Source organism: Erpetoichthys calabaricus, chromosome 5, assembly GCF_900747795.2.
Source record: "Erpetoichthys calabaricus chromosome 5, fErpCal1.3, whole genome shotgun sequence".
Taxonomy (NCBI): Eukaryota; Metazoa; Chordata; class Cladistia; order Polypteriformes; family Polypteridae; genus Erpetoichthys; species Erpetoichthys calabaricus.
Genome location: NC_041398.2, coordinates 45344916 through 45364299, shown reverse-complemented (window position 1 = coordinate 45364299; position 19384 = coordinate 45344916). Strand labels below are relative to the sequence as shown.

General features: G+C 35.9%; 1 protein-coding gene across 1 annotated transcript in view; it reads right to left on the bottom strand.

Moving 5' to 3' along the window:
* Positions 1 to 19161, bottom strand: part of LOC114651654 (RING finger protein 145-like) — a 46070-nt gene extending 26909 nt beyond the window's left edge. The window contains exons 1-3 of the mRNA XM_028801489.2: positions 18516 to 19161; positions 11627 to 11735; positions 3551 to 3642 (exon numbers count right to left, since the gene is read on the bottom strand). Of these exons, the coding sequence (XP_028657322.1) occupies positions 3551 to 3642; positions 11627 to 11735; positions 18516 to 18684 (370 nt within the window). The 5' untranslated portion in view covers positions 18685 to 19161. The remainder of the gene's footprint in view (positions 1 to 3550; positions 3643 to 11626; positions 11736 to 18515) is intronic.
* Between the last annotated feature and the right edge of the window lie 223 nt (positions 19162 to 19384).

The following is a 19384-nucleotide window of genomic DNA, read 5'->3' as shown; positions in this document are numbered from 1 at the left end:
ACTCCAGGAGATATTCAATGACTGGGATATTTTCTTGTATCCATACTTTGACTTATGTACTGTATTTCCGTCACTTTTTCACAGGGTTGCTTTGGGTGTTCTGCCTTGTGCCTAGGTTAGTCCATGAAACTGACTAACCAAAAATTGGACCTTTCAGATACAGATGCATTTATACGACAATAAACTGAAACCTACTTGACTACAGATAGTTGATCTCCACTGAATTAATTTTGTGACTTCTAAATCTAACTGGCTGAATCAGAGATAATTTAGGTGTGTCATATTAAAGGGGTGAATATTCATTTGATCAATTACTTTGTACTTTATATTTGTAATTAATTCAGATCACTTTGCAGATCTGTTATCACTTTGACATTAGTAGCAGGGTGGTGTACCAAGTTACTGAAGTGAAGCAAAATGACACTTTTATTGACTAACTGAACAGATTACAATATGCAAGCTTTTGAGGCAGCTCAGGCCCCTTTTGAGCTACCTCAAAAGCTTGCATACTGCACGTAGTCTATTCAGTTAGCCAATAAAAATGTGTCATTTTGTGTCACTTCTCACTTTGACATTAAGGAATCGTTTTCTGCTGATCTATGTCAAAAAAAAATCAAATTAAACTCCGTGTAATTCAATAAAATGTGAAAACTTCAAAAGGGGAGAATATTTTTATAGGCAGTGTGTAATGCATATATATAAATTGTAAATGGCTTAAAACTCATGGTACACAGATGAATGCTACCTCTCCATCATTAACACATATAAATCCATAAATTCACAATTAAAATAAAAAAAAAAAAACAAATCTTAAAGGATTAAATATGCTCTAATCAGCTTACAGTATGGAAACAAAACTAAGTAACGTGATCCGCTTAAGTGTCTCAAAAGCTGTTCACATCTTTGTTTTGATGATGTAGCGTGATAGAAAGCAATAAGTGAAACAACAAGACGTTTTTAAATAAGTACATGATCTATACCAGGACTGAGGCATGAGGTACAACGATAACCACAGTGAGCAACAATTAAGGGTTAAAAATTATTTTTCACGCCAATCTGACAGAACTGTTTTTAAATAAAATATTTTAAATGGTCATAAGTAACTTACACAAACACACATTTCATGCACATACACAAACTGTATAAAGACAAATACAAAAAATTACATATATGTATATTATATATAAATTTCATAGGTCACCTTACTTTTGGTTGTGTACATAAGAACTGTTTGCTTTAGGAAACAGTATATAATGTTAAACAGTCACAAACATTGATAAAATAAAAAGTGATAAACTGTTGTGTTTTGCAAAAATGTATATTTTAAAAGATGTCTAGAACACCAGTTTGGAACCAAAGACTTCTCCAGGAAAACCAAACATTCCATACATTTGTTAAATATGTAGCACAGCTGAATCAGGTTTCAAAATAGTGCAGTTACATAAATAAATGAATGTGCTTGATTCTAACTACAAATACTCAGGTGCCTCAAGGTGAGGTTTGGAAATTCCTAACCTAGATTTGGAAAGGCATCAAGCAGAAGAGACTACAGCATGCAATAAGACCATAAAGCATGGGCTGATAATCAAAAGTGTTGTGTAATGATGAATCCAAATGTGAAACTTGTTTCTCTAGAAAAATGTAAGCATGTTAGAACAGGTAATGAGAACTACACTGATGCCCATTTGCAACAGGCGATGAGTATTACACTGATGCCCATCTGCCACCTTCTGTGAAGCACGGTGGTCACTCCGTCATGGTTTATAGGGGTGCATTTTAGCCAAAGGTGTAGGTGTAGGAGATCTGGTCAAAACTCAATGAAATAATGACTCCTGAGAATATAAACATATGCTGATTCAACACAATGCATCTTTAAGAAATCAGCTCATTGATAAAAACATTATCTTTGAGGTCAATAATGACTCCAAACAAACTGCAGACTTAAGAATTACCTGGAGGAGGAGTCTCTAGATAAAACCATTACACAAATAGATTTGCCACATTACAGCGTTGATTTTAACATAATTAAAGCTGTGTGGGATCATTTGTAGAGGAAAAAGTACAAAAAGTAGCCAAAGTCAAAAATTTCTGTAAAATACCTACCAGAGGATTAGAAGAATTTAGCACAAAACAACTTGGGGGAAAAATATAAATATATCATGCACAAGACTCCTCCCGCAGTCACGGTTTGTGTAGTATTTGATATTTTAGTATCTACTTGGGTATTGCTCTGAGTACTCTGGTTTTTCTCCCTCATCCTAAATACAGACTTAATGCAAATAACAAATAACAAACTAATAAAAGCAATTCCGAAAGACAAGATACAGTATATAAACACATATTCATGTGTATCTGCTAACAGTCAACACACGTTTAAACACAAAAAAAAGAGTGCTTTAGAAAACACGAAGATATTTTTTTAATGTAAACACACACACATGTAAAAAGGCCTTCTCTACCAAACAATTAGGAGCAGGAGAATATGGTTTGTGTTAATCCCAACTCAGGCAATTTAGGCAGCAACAGCAGGTTATCGCCATAGAGTGACTAATGCCACTATGTCTGAGAAACAATGAGGAAGATACTATTTAAGTAAAACCTCTCAAAAACAGATCTCCTACTTGACAGGGAAATTTCAGGGCTATAGAGATGAGTACTGTTGTACTGGAACATTGTCTTCACATGGTACTAGTTATGGTAGAAATCACTATTAAAGACAAATATCAATTTGCCAAATTATATTTTAAATCCAAACAGGGTAGCATATTTTGCTCTGAAGTACTGCAGTGGCTGTATATTTTTTATGAAGCCAATTTCATAATGCATTTTTGAGCCTGTGATGTATTACCAGGGTGTTGTACCATGTTAGCCATTATGGATAAAATCAAGCAAAATGACACCTTTTATTTACTAACTAAAAGATTAATATATGCAAACTTTCAAGGAAACTCAAGCCTCTTCTTCAGGCAAGAAGGGGCCTGAGTTGCCTCAAAAGCTTGCATATTGTAATCTTTTTTGTTAGCCAATAAAAGATGTAATTTTGTTTGAGTGCTTATTTGAGCCTGTTATGGAAGTTTTTGCTTCATTTTTTTCATGTTGCTCAATTGTAAATAAGCTAGCATAGTAAATGTCAAATTTTTTGACTTATTTGCTAAAACAAACATCACTTGTGATAATCAGATAGATCTCAATGTGAACCACAGCTAACAATTAATACTTTATCATTCATATTATCATAGTCTCACTGCTTCATATGACACTTTTATAAAAAAGAAGACTAACTAAAACAAAATCGGTTATGTCAAAAAGATAAACTCCATGGATGGATTTGTCATTTAAGTAGAATTTCATTAACTTACACAATTTATTTTCTGATCATCAAACTGTCTGGTATATGTCCATATCTGATTTACAAACACCTGTTTTCTGAAATTAACTGGATACAACGAATGGATCAGTTAAAAGTCAGTTTACAAATGAATAGTGAACATTCACTATATAAATTTTATTTTGCTAAGTATAAATACTGATTAATAAAATTATCACCTACTTGTAAGTGTAGTAACAAACCGATGGAAAGCCACTGAATCCAGATACACTGCTCCTTCATATCTTGCATGTATTTCCTCATGTATATAATCCCTATGAAACCAAAGAGATTTTAAATCAATTTAGGGAAGAAATAATATTTTAGCATATATTTTGACCAAACAAGAAGCGAGACAGGTATCATAAGAACTACTTGCTGGGAATGTTCATGTTTATAATGTGTGAAACAGTGTTTCGTATAAAAATCTCATGAAAAAGGACAGGCCACCAAAGGAGATCATCTTAGAGGATATCACTGTTTTGGCCATATAACAATCTGCGTTATACTGTATTTTGGTGTTTACAATTACATATTTTGTGGGTTTATTCATACATATATTTAAATCAATTGCTTAATGGTTATGATGATTATTACTATCTGGTCATCTGCTAAAACTAATATATATGATGTCTTTTTTCTTTTCATTTAGTGACCACTTATAATATGAGTTATAATGTACAGTACATACAGTAACTCACTCCTATTCTGATGTGCACTAACAGCCATTTTGTTGTATATTACTGCACACTGACAACATGTATCTATTTCATGGGAAATGCTAACTTACCATTTCAAATTATTGCATCAAAGAATTATTTTGTTTCTAATGCCTACTCAGTGTAGAAATAAAATTTTTAATTATTGGGGTGTATCGCATGACAACCTTAATTTTATCTGTCACAAATACTTTAAAATTGAAGCAATGATGAGACACAAAAACCGAGTAACAGAGTGAAGTACTGTGACATATTCAAAAGCCATTTATTTTTTGTAGTTGAGAAGGTTCACTTGGTATCTGCATAGTATTGACACAGGAGTAGTGTCTGCTAACAGTGCATCACATTGAAAAGCCTCAGCATAACAAGCTAAAGCTGGTGGCATATTACATGATTTCTAGTTAGATGGGATGTGAAAGTTTATGATTGCAGTTGTCATCGGAGTATGTCAGATTACACAACTAGTTACTGCAGGGCATGATAAAATACATTTCTCTGTGACAGCTTTCCAGAACAGATTCACATTTCCAGAGCATTCTGAACTCACCTCATTACTTTGTCTGGCTGTCAGTAATGTGCTACCAAACAAAACTGGGCTGTATGAATGATTTCCAGGTTCAGACACAGTCTCAGACCCTTTATTTATTTCTTCTTACTTTCCTGTATACAAAGTCTAGGTAATTATAATTGTCCAAAAATTCCACCATGAGATTTTGATGAATCGCTACGTTTTAGAGCTCCCGAGTCCGAAAATACCATTTTTGGAATTATGTCTGTGTGTCTATGTAAACATGATAACCTGAGGACGCTTTCACCTAGGTCAAACAAATTTTGCATACAAGTATTAGGTACAAAAACATAGATTTCTATCAGCTTTTGAGCTATTTCCGGTAACCGAAAGTGTTACTTCCTTATTCATGGACCTGCAGAGTCCAATTTACTTCTATAATAATTGTTCAATATATTATTCATTTGATTTGATTTGTCGTTTATAGTTCTTTAAAATACATAATATAAAAATATAATCATTGTCTCGCGGTTTAGTCCTCAAATATCCATGCCCATATCTGAATATACAAGAAATTCTAGGTGAGACCACTTTCGATTTTTTATGTTCTGTTATTATACATGAAACATCACATATCAGACACACAAGCCTCATTTTGTTTACAAGGTCCGAAACACCAGTGTTGCTTAATCCTCATAGCTGCATTATTGTACTCAATGGTTAGCAAATTTAGTACATTCACAGCCTGCCCTTATGACTTAAGGAAAAATTAAACCTGTTTGAGTTTGTTAGGGTGAGTTACAGACTGATTGGACTGAGTTACTGGGTATGTCATACTAAACAACAGACAGCCATGAGTGCCTCGGACTTGTTCAGATTATGTAAATGAAGCCTGCACTGGAAAAGGCATGTAATGTGACAGTTTAAAAAAATACTGTCATAACAGGTCATAGTTTTTTTTTTCCTTGTTTGTTACATGAATGCTTTATGTACAATAAATATTTCCCTGAAAGTTTAATGGGCTTTGCAGGAGTAATCTTGAGGCAAAGCAAGGGAATAAAGTGGAAGTGGGATCCTATTTAAAAAAAAACACACACTACACTGTAAATCTCATGTTCACACCACCAAAAAATATTGTACAAAATTAGAATTGTACAGTTATAGCTTGCGTGAAACCACATAATGCAACAAAGTTTTTCATGTGTTGCTATATACTATGAACACAAAGCTATGATGTCATTTAAATGCGTATAATAAGTCAATCAAAAGAAAAACATGTTGACAGTCCTTACTGAAAACATATAAGCAAGAATATCAGCTATGTTAAGGATATAACACATCTAACTTTTTAAATAACTTACTGACACACATGGGTTGGGGTCAAAAACACAGAAGTAAACACAACTATAATTTATGATGTGCCTCAGATGTGAAGCACTCATGTTTACTTATTCTGCTGTAGCATTGGCAAAAAAATTTCAGCACATCACTCCCTGACAGCCCCAGAATGAGATATTTATGATAAACATTATGCAAGATTCAAGGTAAGAAATTTTTTTTTGGATTTTATTAAAATCAACATTCCATACAACAGTGGTTCTCAAACTGTGGGGCGGGCCCCCCTAGGGGGGCATGAAGTAACAAAAAGGGGGGCGCGAAGATGTGAAAAAAAGAAAACAAGAATCGAAAATATGAAAAATACATCTATTGAAACCAAAACAAATTAACTTAAACTACATTCTGATACTAGAAAAATAAATATAGTTAGATAAATGTCGATAAAAGTTAAGTAGGTATAATAAAATATGCATCTACGATATACAGGGTATCATTAATTAAAAAAGAACAAATTGGTATTAGTGGGCTCCTTTCAAAAAAAACATTAGGGGGGGCGCGATTACAACTTATGAAAACATTGGGTCGCAAATACTTAAAGGTTGGGAAACGCTGTCATACAAATAACTCAAGTTTTACAAAACTAGGTTCAAAACAAATCAACCCCCAAGGGAAGAAATCTGTTAAAAACAAGCTTAACTGAAATTGTCTGTTTTGGGATTAAATAATTTCAAAGAACATTAAACATGGCAGCAACAGCAATATCTGTGGTATTTGGTGAGGATAACTAGTTTATATTTCTTTAGGCAAACCTGTGACAAAGGAAACATTCATGTGGCTCCAATCCCCTAGGCTCGATTTCCCATAGGAAGAAGCACCCTTAAGCTCTGAGGCTAAGGATCTGTGCTGGTATCCAGAAGGTTGCCGGTTCAAATCCCCGTCACTGCCAAAAGAGATCCTACTCTGCTGGGCCCTTGAGCAAGACCCTTAACCTGAAATTGCTCCTGGGGCGCTGTACAATGGCTGACCCTGCGCTCTGACCCCAAGGGGTATGCGAAAACTAACAAATTCCTAAAACAAGAAATTGTATAAGGTGAAAAAAAGAATAAAAAATAAAATAAATAAACTGAAAAAAAAATTTGATAGCACTAAACTATGTGACCCATCTTGACAAGATGCCAAAAAAACTTATTCCATGCAGTTCCTCCAAAATGTCAAACATAAATAAAATTAACTGATGCTTGCATTTTCATTTCTACATTCACTACCTAAATGTTATGAATGTTATCAATTTTTAGATTAATCATTATTTTTCATTTAAATGATTCAATATTGATTCTTAAAATCCTCATGATCAATCTTGTAAATCTCTATTCTGCTTGATTACTATATGTAGATTTTTGCTTATCTTTGTTTTTGGCATCCAATCCAGCAGATGGAGCTAATGCGCCTTCTACAGAAAGAGCACTTTACTACTTTGCATAAAATGGTGCGCTCTCTTTAACTGAAATCGGCATCTTAGACACATAAATCAGATATGTGGACTTACTACAGATTGAAATGGTGCGTTGGTAAAAAAACAACTGGATAAAAGCAAAACAATATGTAAGCTGTGCAACTCAGACATTAATCATTGTTGTAACACAACAAATTTGAGAAATCATTTATCCCGACGTCACCCACAAATGTAACCTCAGTTGACATCCAAACAAGCCTACACTGGAGACGGTGGGTAGCTCTAAGCTTCCATTTAATTCACCTCGTACCAAAAAAGGTATACAATCTATAGCAGTTTTTATCTGTAATGATAAAAAGAGAACCTAAAAAGGCCATACAACGTACAGTGCATCCGGAAAGTATTCACAGCGTATCACTTTTTCCACATTTTGTTATGTTACAGCCTTATTCCAAAATGGATTAAATTCATTTTTTTCCTCAGAATTCGACACACAACACCCCATAACGACAACATGAAAAAAGTTTGAGGTTTTTGCAAATTTATTAAAAATAAAAAAAACTGAGAAATCACATGTACATAAGTATTCACAACCTTTGCTCAATACTTTGTCGATGTACCTTTGGCAGCAATTACAGCCTCAAGTCTTTTTGAATATGATGCCAGAAGCTTGGCACACCTATCCTTGGCCAGTTTCGCCCATTCCTTTTTGCAGCACCTCTCAAGCTCCATCAGGATGGATGGGAAGCAACGGTGCACAGCCATTTTAAGATCTCTCCAGAGATGTTCAATCGGATTCAAGTCTGGGCTCTAGCTGGGCCACTCAAGGACATTCACAGAGTTGTCCTGAAGCCACTCCTTTGATATCTTGGCTGTGTGCTTAGGGTCATTGTCCTGCTGAAAGATGAACCGGCGCCCCAGTCTGAGGTCAAGAGCGCTCTGGAGCAGGGTTTCATGTCTCTCCCTGCTGCATTGCTGCAGTCATCTTTCCCTTTATCCTGACTAGTCTCCCAGTCCCTGCCGCTGAAAAACATCCCCACAGCATGATGCTGCCACCACCATGCTTCACTGTAGGGATGGTATTGCCCTGATGATGAGCGGTGCCTGGTTTCCTCCAAACGTGATGCCTGGCATTCACACCAAAGAGTTCAATCTTTGTCTCATCAAACCACAGAATTTTCTTTCTCATGGTCTGAGAGTCCTTTGGGTGCATTTTGGCAAACTCCAGGCGGGCTGCCATGTGCCTTTTACTAAGGAGTGGCTTCCGTCTGGCCACTCTACCATACAGGCCTGATTGGTGGATTGCTGCAGAGATGGTTGTCCTTCTGGAAGGTTCTCCTCTCTCCACAGAGGACCTCTGGAGCTCTGACAGAGTGACCATCGGGTTCTTGGTCACCTCCCTGACTAAGGCCCTTCTCCCCCAATCGCTCAGTTTAGAATGCCGGCCAGCTCTAGGAAGAGTCCTGGTGGTTTTGAACTTCTTCCACTTACGGATGATGGAGGCCACTGTGCTCATTGGGACCTTCGAAGCAGCAGATTTGTGCCTCGAGACAATCCTGTCTCAGAGGTCTACAGACAATTCCTTTGACTTCATGCTTGGTTTGTGCTCTGACATGAACTGTCAACTGTGGGACCTTATATAGACAGGTGTGTGCCTTTCCAAATCATGTCCAATCAACTGAATTTACCACAGGTGGACTCCAATTAAGCTGCAGAAACATCTCAAGGATGATCAGGGGAAACAGGATGCACCTGAGCTCAATTCTGAGCTTCATGGCAAAGGCTGTGAATACTTATGTACATGTGCTTTCTCAATTTTTTTATTTTTAATAAATCTGCAAAAATCTCAAGTAAACTTTTTTCATGTTGTCATTATGGGGTGTTGTGTGTAGAATTCTGAGGAAAAAAATGAATTTAATTCATTTTGGAATAAGGCTGTAACATAACAAAATGTGGAAAAAGTGATGCACTGTGAATACTTTCCGGATGCAATGTACCTCACAAGGCAAAACAAGCAGGCAATTGTTGAAATTTTCAGAGCAGCCTGCGATACAAAAGTGAGAATGTGCTCAAAAAGCCAACTTGAACTGGGTCCATAATAGCGGCGTTATCAGTCATGATGCCCTGTTCTTTTTCTTTTATAGTCCATTCATTCTATGCCACTATTAAGAAGATCAGCTTTAGATCCTCATTTTAAAATGCTTCCTTTTTTGTCTGAGGCCTGTCAGGACACATTTTCAAGACTGATTAATGTGACTGCTACAAGTGAGCAACTGAAGATATGCGTAACTTGCAGAATAATAGAAAGTCATGACTCTTCCCGCTGTATCTTTAATTTCTACTAATTAAAGATTATTTTAAATGTTGAATAGGGGAATAACTTTGGCTAACAATTTAGTTGAAGGGTGTCTACATGGGGCGGCATGGTGGCGCAGTGGGTAGCGCTGCTGCCTCGCAGTTGGGAGATCTGGGGACCTGGGTTCGATTCCCGGGTCCTCCCTGCGTGGAGTTTGCATGTTCTCCCCGTGTCTGCGTGGGTTTCCTCCGGGCACTCCGGTTTCCTCCCACATTCCAAAGACATGCAGGTTAGGTGGATTGGCGATTCTAAATTGGCCCTAGTGTGTGCTTGGTGTGTGGGTGTGTTTGTGTGTGTCCTGCGGTGGGTTGGCACCCTGCCCAGGATTGTTTCCTGCCTTGTGCCCTGTGTTGGCTGGGATTGGCTCCAGCTGACCCCCGTGACCCTGTGTTCGGATTCGGCGGGTTGGAAAATGGATGGATGGATGGATGGATGGGTGTCTACATGGAGATTCATAACATACAAATTAATAATTGAATAACACATTTGAATATTTTATAATATTCACAAGGTGATATAGATGTTTTATAAAGTAAATACCATTGCATTGTATTAAAACAAGGAGCCCCACCCCACCTTAATATGTGTGGACTCTAATGTGGCAATACGCATGTTAGTTAAGTTATAGTGAATTTTGAATGAGCGCAGTGTTGTGAAAAAGATTAAAAAAAGAGAAAGGAGTGATATTTTGTTCCACATCTTCCAAATACTGAACTGTTCATTACTAACAAAGTATTTTTTCCTAAATGTCATTGTATGCTTATGCATATGCTATGAAGTCACTATGTATACACACTTCAAATAATGGGTAACTGAAATTTGTCACATTATATTAATGTTTGCTATGCATGGTTAAGTAATTTCTAAAAAAGCCACCACTTCAAATATATCAGTTATATATAAATATATATAAATATATCAGTACACACTAATGAAATCAAAACAAAATCAATATCGAATCGGAGCATTGTGAATTGGAATTAAATTGAATCAGGACATTAGTGCGGATACCCAGCCCCAGTTATGACCATAAAAAAGTATGTGTCCTATTACACAGCAGACACCATCCAAATTTTCCACCTCACTGTCCCTTGCTACGACGAGTTTTTTTTAACTTTAAATCCAAACATAATAAACTTCATGGTCAAGTATAAAATTCTTTTTTTATAATAGTTATAGCTAGAATTTTTCAATTCCACAGATAAGCTTGTATTTAAAAGAGTCTAAAAAACAATTTAATCATTCATGGGTTTGTATAAAATAAAAAAAAATAAAAAACAAAAACATATGGATAAAATAATACAAAAGTGCAACTACTGAATTCTACAATCACTATTGTCATTGTGGTTAATATCTGACTACTGTAGTCAATAAACATCTCCATTCTTTGAATGCATTTTCTCTGTATAAAGTAACCTGGAAACAGATTTAAAAAAGAAAACTGTCAGTGTACTGTACTTCTTGTTGTTGCATATATTCTGTTCATGATAAGATGCAATATACAAAGAGTAGGCCAACATTTTTACTAAAGCAAACTTTGCAAAACTGATAGCCTATGTCATAATTGTTTCAATTTCAGGTGGACCACTCTTACTCAGAATATTTGCTTGTGGAAAAAGAAAATAATTTCCTTCAGTAAGGTACAGTTAACTATATTATAAAAAGAGAAAGTTAGCCAGATTACAGTTTAAATGTGTAAGAAAAAAAAAACAGGGTATCTGTGAAACAGTAAGTTCCAAAGGACATATTTTTCTAGCGAATTTGGTTGGGAACTTGTTTTACAATGAAGCACAGTGCCTTTACAACATACATAGAAAAGATCATCATTTAAATATCAGTAAACAAACAAACAAGTTTTGCATTCAATATCTAGTTTTCAACTCACCTTGAGATCTGATGTCCCACATAAAGTAAAAGGGCAGTTAGAACATACAGGTATAACTTTACAATGTGCCTCAAGGGAAGGAACAGAACTACAACACTGAAGAGATGACCTGCAATGGAAAATGTATGTATCATGATTTGATTTCTTGGCAGGAAGACAAAAAGAGGGAAAACACACACAAACACACAAACAGATAAAACATACAAAAATGGCCAGTGAATGTATCTGCATTTATTTGTATAGTATTGGTATTGGTATGGTATAAATGGCATTTGACTTGGTTCACTGCAAGTACAGACTTTTGATTTATGTATTCTTAAGACTACATTTAGTAAACAATTGTGCTAAATATTTGTCCAGAAGATTTTAATATACAATTGGTACTTTTCACTGTTTTTTTCAGCATTTTTCAGCATTTCAATATATTTAGAACTTTTTTTACTTCATTACTAACGTCTATACTGTTAACTATTAAATAACTTCTTAATCTTCTTTTGGCTGCTCCCATTAGGGGTCGCCACAGCGGATCATCTTTATCCATATGTTCCTGTCCTCTGCATCTTCCTCCGTTACACCCATTAAATATCTTTTTTATATTATTCTCTTAAAATACTGTTTATAACTGTTTCTGTGTTTATACAACCTTAATGAATAGAACACAAAAAATGAAATCTGCCTAAAACAAAAATATATTTTATGTAGCTTAGTATTGAAATAAATAAATAAAATATCAACTTTCCTTTCTCACAACAATGACTAGAAATAAATGAACAATTCACTGTTAAATAAGGCAAAAACATTCCGCATAATCAGGCTGTTTGAGCTCTGCATCAACTCTGCCTACACCCCATACACAGTAGCTATGGAACAACAACTTTGAACACAAGGGGTAGGAAAATAAGCAACAATATATTGTCTCTGGTCCATATTTTGCATATTTTTGCTGGACACAGCGTGGCTAAAATAGAAGCATTACCAGGTTTGCACAAACCCCAAACACTGAGATGACCATATGGTCTTCGAGAGATCAATAGTTTACATTACTGTTTCATGGAGGAATTTTTAGTGTGCAATAGGAGTAATAGAAAAAGGTTCTGAAGGATCTCTATTTAACTGTTTATTTTGAGTTCAATACAGTCTTATAGTGGTGGTTGTGAGCATAACACACTGATGTCTGATGCATAAATTCTCATTAAAATGAAAACTCTTTAGTAAGACAGAACGATTTTTATGTCACAATTTGACTTATGAAGTGGGAGAGTGAGAGAAAAGCAGCTTTTGTCATATACTCTCAGGTGTAAAAGTAAATATGACGTAAAAGCCCAGAACATAATTTTTAATCTATTGTATGTTTGCATATATTTTGTGTTATACGTACATGGAGACTATACATATCAGATTAACTATAGAGATCAACCACGTCGTTGAATAATATATAGACATGTGGAAAGTAAGTCACAAAAGGCAGACTATCCAAACTAAAGCAAACCATATTACATATGACATATAGTAAACCTAGTGACATACCTCGAGCATGGACTGTGACTTCTGGAACTGACCCATTCAACTTACTTTAGCAATAAAATAAATAAAGAATGCAGTAGAATAATTGCATAACAAATGTGCAAAAATATGTTGCCCATTCATGTATATAGACTTACTAGCCAAAGCTTTATCATTCATTAAAGCACTGACAGAAACAATACCACCAAGTTGTTTGGAATAAAAATAAATTAATAAAAATGTCACACTTGCCAAATCAAGCAGAATGAAATTAAAACCCATTGGCAAAAAGGAAAACAGAAACCAAGAACAGTTACGGCAAAGTTTTGGCAATTAATCTCAACTGAGCAAAAAAATGATGCACCAGATATTTCACACAGAATTTGAAACATCATTTTACACTTTTTAAATTTCCTTTGAAAATTAAAAAAGTAGGCAAAATACTAAAGATATTACTTTAGTAATATTAAAATATATGCAGATACACTCAAAACAAACACATATTTAAAATAATTCCCCGCCCTGATAATGAAATATAAGAAAACAAATAATTATAATGATGATTAACATAAATAGGAATACTGATTTTTTTTCTCAAACATGAATGGCCTGTTAAAAACAGCAAGAACAGTACTTTTTCTTTTACTTTCTGAATGCTTAAGAACATTGTCTATGGGTGTCCTGGTACAGTATACTGTGTATACTATATAAGTACCACCCATAATGTTTGGGACAAAGACACATTTTCCCTTTATTTACCCCTCTGTTCCAGTTTGATTACAAATCAAATATTTTAGACATTATTAAAGGGCACACTGCAGACTTTCATTTAAAATATTTGCATGCAGTTCGGTCACAGCATGTAGAAATGACAACACCTTTTATACGCAGTACTCCTGTTTCAGGGCAACAATATGTTTGGGACAATTGGTGGCTCAGATGTTTTTGATTACTCGGGTGCATTTCATTCCTTCATTACAACAGGCATAAGATACCTAGGCTTGCTTCTTCCTTTGGAGTCTACAGTTGCCACTGTTCAACATGAGGACAAGAGGAGTGCCAATGAAAGTCAAAGAAGCCATTATGAGGTTTAAAAACAAGAATAGAACCATTCGAGACATTGGTAAAACCTTAGGATTACCTAAATCAATTGTCTGGAATATCATTAAGAAGAAAGAATGCACTGTTGAGTTCAGTAATCACAAAGGGACTGGTAGGCCAAGAAAGACCTCCACTGCTGATGACAGAAAAATCCTCACTATGGTAAAGAAAAAGCCCCAAATGCCAGTCCAACAGATCAGAAACAGTTTTCAGGTGTATGTACCAGACACTACTATCTGTAGAAGACATTGTTAACAGAAATAAAGAAACCACACTGCAAGATAGAAACCACTAGTTAGTCACAAAAACAGGATGGCCAGATTACAGATTGCAAAAAAAAAAAAGTGCTTAAAAGAGCCTGTGGGATTCTGGAGAGAAGACTTGTGTACTTATGAGACAAAAATTAACCCGTGTCAGAGTGACAGCAAGAGCAAATTGTGGAGATTAAAAAGGAACTGCCAAAAATCCAAAACATACCACCTCATATGTTAAATATGGTTTCTGATGGGAGTTTGGTTATGACTTGGGCATGTATGGCTGCTACAGATACTTGCAACACTTATCTTCACTGATGACATAAAAGCTGACGGTAGCTGCACAATGAATTTGAGGTGTATAGAAACATCTTACCTGGTCAGATTCCAGTAAATGCCTCCTAACATACTGGAAGACACTTCAACCTACAACAAGATAATGATCCCAAACAGAGCTAAAAAATGGGAAATTGTTGAATGGCTAAACCAATCACCAGATTTGAATCCAACTGAGCATGCCTTTACAATCTGAAGAGAAAACTTAAGGGGACAAGCCCCCATACCAGCAGGAACTGAAGAGATGGCTGCATTAGAAGTTTGGCAGAGCATCACCAGAGAAGATACTCGGCACCTGAGGATATCTACGAATGTCAGCATGCAAGCAGTCATTGCAAACAAGAGATTTGCAACAAAGTACTAAACAGGACTGCTTTAAATACCTGCCATTGCTGTGTCCCAAACAATATGAAGCCCTGAAATGGGGGGGACCATATAAAAAAAGTGTAACTGAAATGTCTGCAATGTGCACTTTAATCCAGGGCTGTGGAGTTGGTAGATAAATCCTTCGACTCCAACTCCTTAGTTTCCAGTACTTCTAACTCCTACATTTTTGATACGCTAATGTATTTTCCATGTTTATTGAAGGAAGGCAACATACACGGAATTACTGACTAGGAAGCCGACTCCCTAACATATTGGGCAGTTTAAAGAAAAGAACCCCTGAACACACATCAGGTCATAGCACACACCTCCACCTACATCATTACACTTGTTTGTACTCAAATGAACTTGTTAAACACATTATATCTGAAATAAAATGAAAACACTTTTTGTAATGTACCATAATCCAGATTACAATATGTAAATGTCAGGTTCTATAATGGCTCTTCTGAACATAGTAACACAACTATGCACTGGGTTTTATTCTTATATCAGAGAAGTACTTAATTATGACTATTGTTTGTGAAATGGGATATTTGAACTTGCTGTATTTTTTTTCATTAAAATTTAAATCTATTAGGAGTTGGAGTCGGTATATTTTTGCCGACTCCGACCCAGACTCCAGGTACTCAAAATTGTCTCTGACTCCGACTCCTTGACTCCAACTCCACAGCCCTGCTTTAATCACGTCTGAATTGTTTGATTTGTAACTTAAAAACTATGGGGCAGAGATGTAAATAGATAAAAAAAATATGTCTTTGTCCCAAACATTATGGAGGGCAATGTTATACAGTAAGTACAGCCTGGGAAAGTTAACAGGTTAATTTTTGCAATTAATGTTGCCTGTTTAACACGTTAAAAAATACTGTTGCATCCAGGACCAGCAACAAAGCAAATGCCTCAAGCAGTGCTTTGGTCAGGGTGGCATTTTCATATACAGTAATTGTTTTTTTTAACATTATGAAACAATCATACAAAAACATGTGCACCTAAAGAATTACATATGCATCCAATACCTTATTTACGTATATACTACCTTTAAAAATTTTATGAAATTAAAATTTCATTTAAAGGTTTAAAGTTTCATATTACACGGTTCACAACACTATACCACATGTCTGTACATGGCACTGGTGTTCATTTTCTTGATTTACACATACTGACGTGGGTCCAGGGGGAGTGGAGAGGAGGGTTTACGGAAGTCTTGGTGCAATGCTGAAGAGAAGTTGCGAAGTTAAAAATTACGCTCCTTTTTTTCCCCCATTTAATATTTCCGTGAGAAGAATGAATCTATTTCATATCACATAAGCGCTAAATAAGTTATCTTTGAGTGGCACTAAAACCAAAATAAGTCTGTAGTTCCTCTGTATTTAACCCATCGGTCTGCCAGGTAGTTTACAGTGATGGCAGCCATTAAAAAATGATCAGAATCTACAAAACAGATGTGTAATTATTATCCCTACCCATTATTCCAGTTTGCACTCTCTTTGCTAAATTATGCAAAGAACACAACATAACGATCTAAGTAGTGTACGATGTCAGTTTTTAAGCGAGATAGCAGTTACAAAGATCCTTTCTAGCATGCCAGGAGCAAAGGTGTAGGCAGAGAAGTGTTTTCCAACCTTTTTTCTGTGGTGGCACGTTTTTTGTAACTCAAAAAAAAAAAAAAAAAAAAAGGAAAAAAAAAAACCGCAATGTACACTACAATACTACCAACCACAAAAGCATTATATCTCTTAGACATGCTAAACTGTCTGAAGCGGTGGAACAGGGAGCAGCAAAAAAAGCAGTTTGGAGATTGACATTCACAAACACAACAGTTAGTGAGCACTTTGGACTCATTTCGTAGCTGCTTCGTCCAATTTGCTTACTTATACAGGCGGCCCTCTCTCGGCTTCACTCTACTGACCCCAGGGACACAGGCAACTCGTTTGCCCACTGGCTTTCGGCTCTGCAAGAGTCAGTGGCTACACCCAAGCAGATGGGCCCCCAATACATCTCCTGAATGCTAAAGTGCTCTTTGAGTGCCGTAATCAAGGAGCTGCTTTTAAGTTGGGTTCTCCAGGTACTCCTGTCCTCCTTGGACAGGTCTTGAACACCTAAGGTGCGTGTCTCTCTCAGGTCTGGACCCAGGCCACGGTGAACCAGTTGAAAAACACTTGTGCAGAGTATAATAATCAAGTTGTTGATAGTGACGAACAACTGAGGATGATATTTGCAGAGTTTCACCACAAGTTTTAATGTATGCCCATTTAAGAGATGCGTAATCTTCCCATTAAATCAGTCTTTAGTGGTGCATTCAAAGTAAATAGTTTCAATCATTTTTTTACTTTGGCATATCTATGTCTCAAATGCTATGCCAATTTCATAATTTATACATTGGCCTCATTTTCTTATTGCCTTCTTTTCAACTTGCCTTTTTTAGGAAGGCATTCACATTCAGGTTGTACTTGCTTAAGCAGTACTTCGTTAAAAGTTTTGGTTTAAGGTCATTGTTTAAGTTTAAATTGTGCCATTATTTTTTTTTGTTAATTCTACATTAATTTTGTGATTTAGTGTGTATTTACTTCATGATTTATGTATTAATTTTATAATCACGTTTAAATGTTACGTGATTAATGGCAATTAATTTCACACATTTGTGTGATTAACTTATTAATATTTTAAAAAAAGTTTTAATATAATTAAAATATATATGTATAGCTTAGCAAAACCAATTCATCTAACCAAAATTTCTTTGGAATATTCAATAAATTGTGTCAAACATTCAATGAACAAATGCCAAGACTTTAGCATAAAAAAAAAAATAAAACGGAACATTCTTCAATAAAAATGATTTTCTTTTGACAACCTTTGAGTCAGTGACTTTATAAAGTATGTTAAAAAATTTGATGAGACCAAGTGTGTTACAGTCCAAAGACATGCAGGTTGGGTAGACTGGCGATGCTAATGATTTTCCTCAGTGTATGTGTGTCTTCATCCTGTGATGGACTGATGCCTTGTACATGGATTGTTCCTGCCTTGTGCATGATGGTTGTTGAGACTGGCTCCGGCTCCCCCACAACCCTGCTCTGGATAAAGCTGGTTTATAGAATGGATACATGGATGACAGTATATAGGTACAAAATATATCATGCATTTAAGTATCAATCTAAGTATATCCTGTATTTATTTAAAGTTTTGAATGCAACATGCAAGTGCCTAAGTGAACTAATTAACAGTTGCATAACTGTACACCACACGAGTCATTACGTATGTCATAAATAATAATGTATGAACACCCAAAATGTACTCTAAAGACCTGCACTTACCAATATAATACAGATTCCAGATAACGTACTTGTATTTAAATAGCATGTCTTCATTTTTGGCACGTAATTGCTCCGTGAAGCTGTCAATATCACACTTGTACAGTAAGTCCAGAATAAAAAGACTTGGAATCCGCAAAGCTACGTTTGCAATTTCTTCCAGACGTGGCATCTTCGTTTATCAGCTTTATTTGCCCCTAATACAAGACAAATATCTTGACATCATGTTGAAGTGTCTAGGCAATACGCATGCGCAATCCCCTTCGCCTCGGCTCACTATTTACAATGAACAGCTAAGTGCTGGAATTAAGGCTTGACAAAGATTGTGGGCACTTTTTTCGCATCCGTTTGCCCAGTCTAAGAAACCACGTCATCGTGTTTTAAGGCACGTTACCAAACAGTGATCAAACATAACACCAAGGTGCAGAACCGCTCCCTCTTTACAGTTCCTTACACGTTTGTTAACTTCACAAGTGCACACATCTAAGACAGCTTCTGTTTTGTGTCTATTATCCAGCTGTTACGTATAGATATTTTTATAACCTCTCCACTTCATACCGCCATTACTGTCAATGACAGCGATGTTCAAACCTTCTTCTAACAACTGTTTCCTACATACGTGCCGCCATAATTGTGAACTTTCACCTCAATTTGGTCACCAACACGTGTGAACCTTCGGAAGCGTCGGCAGAATGGGGGCGGTGCTAATGAGTCAACAGTCAGAGCGGTGATTGGTGAAAAATTACCGGCGTGCTACGCCCCTACGAAAAAAAAAAAAAGGAAATTATTACTTGGGAGAATAAGGATATGTGTAGCGTTACTCTTAAGAAATAAATGATAGGAGACCGTAAGATAAAGAAAAACTAAACTAA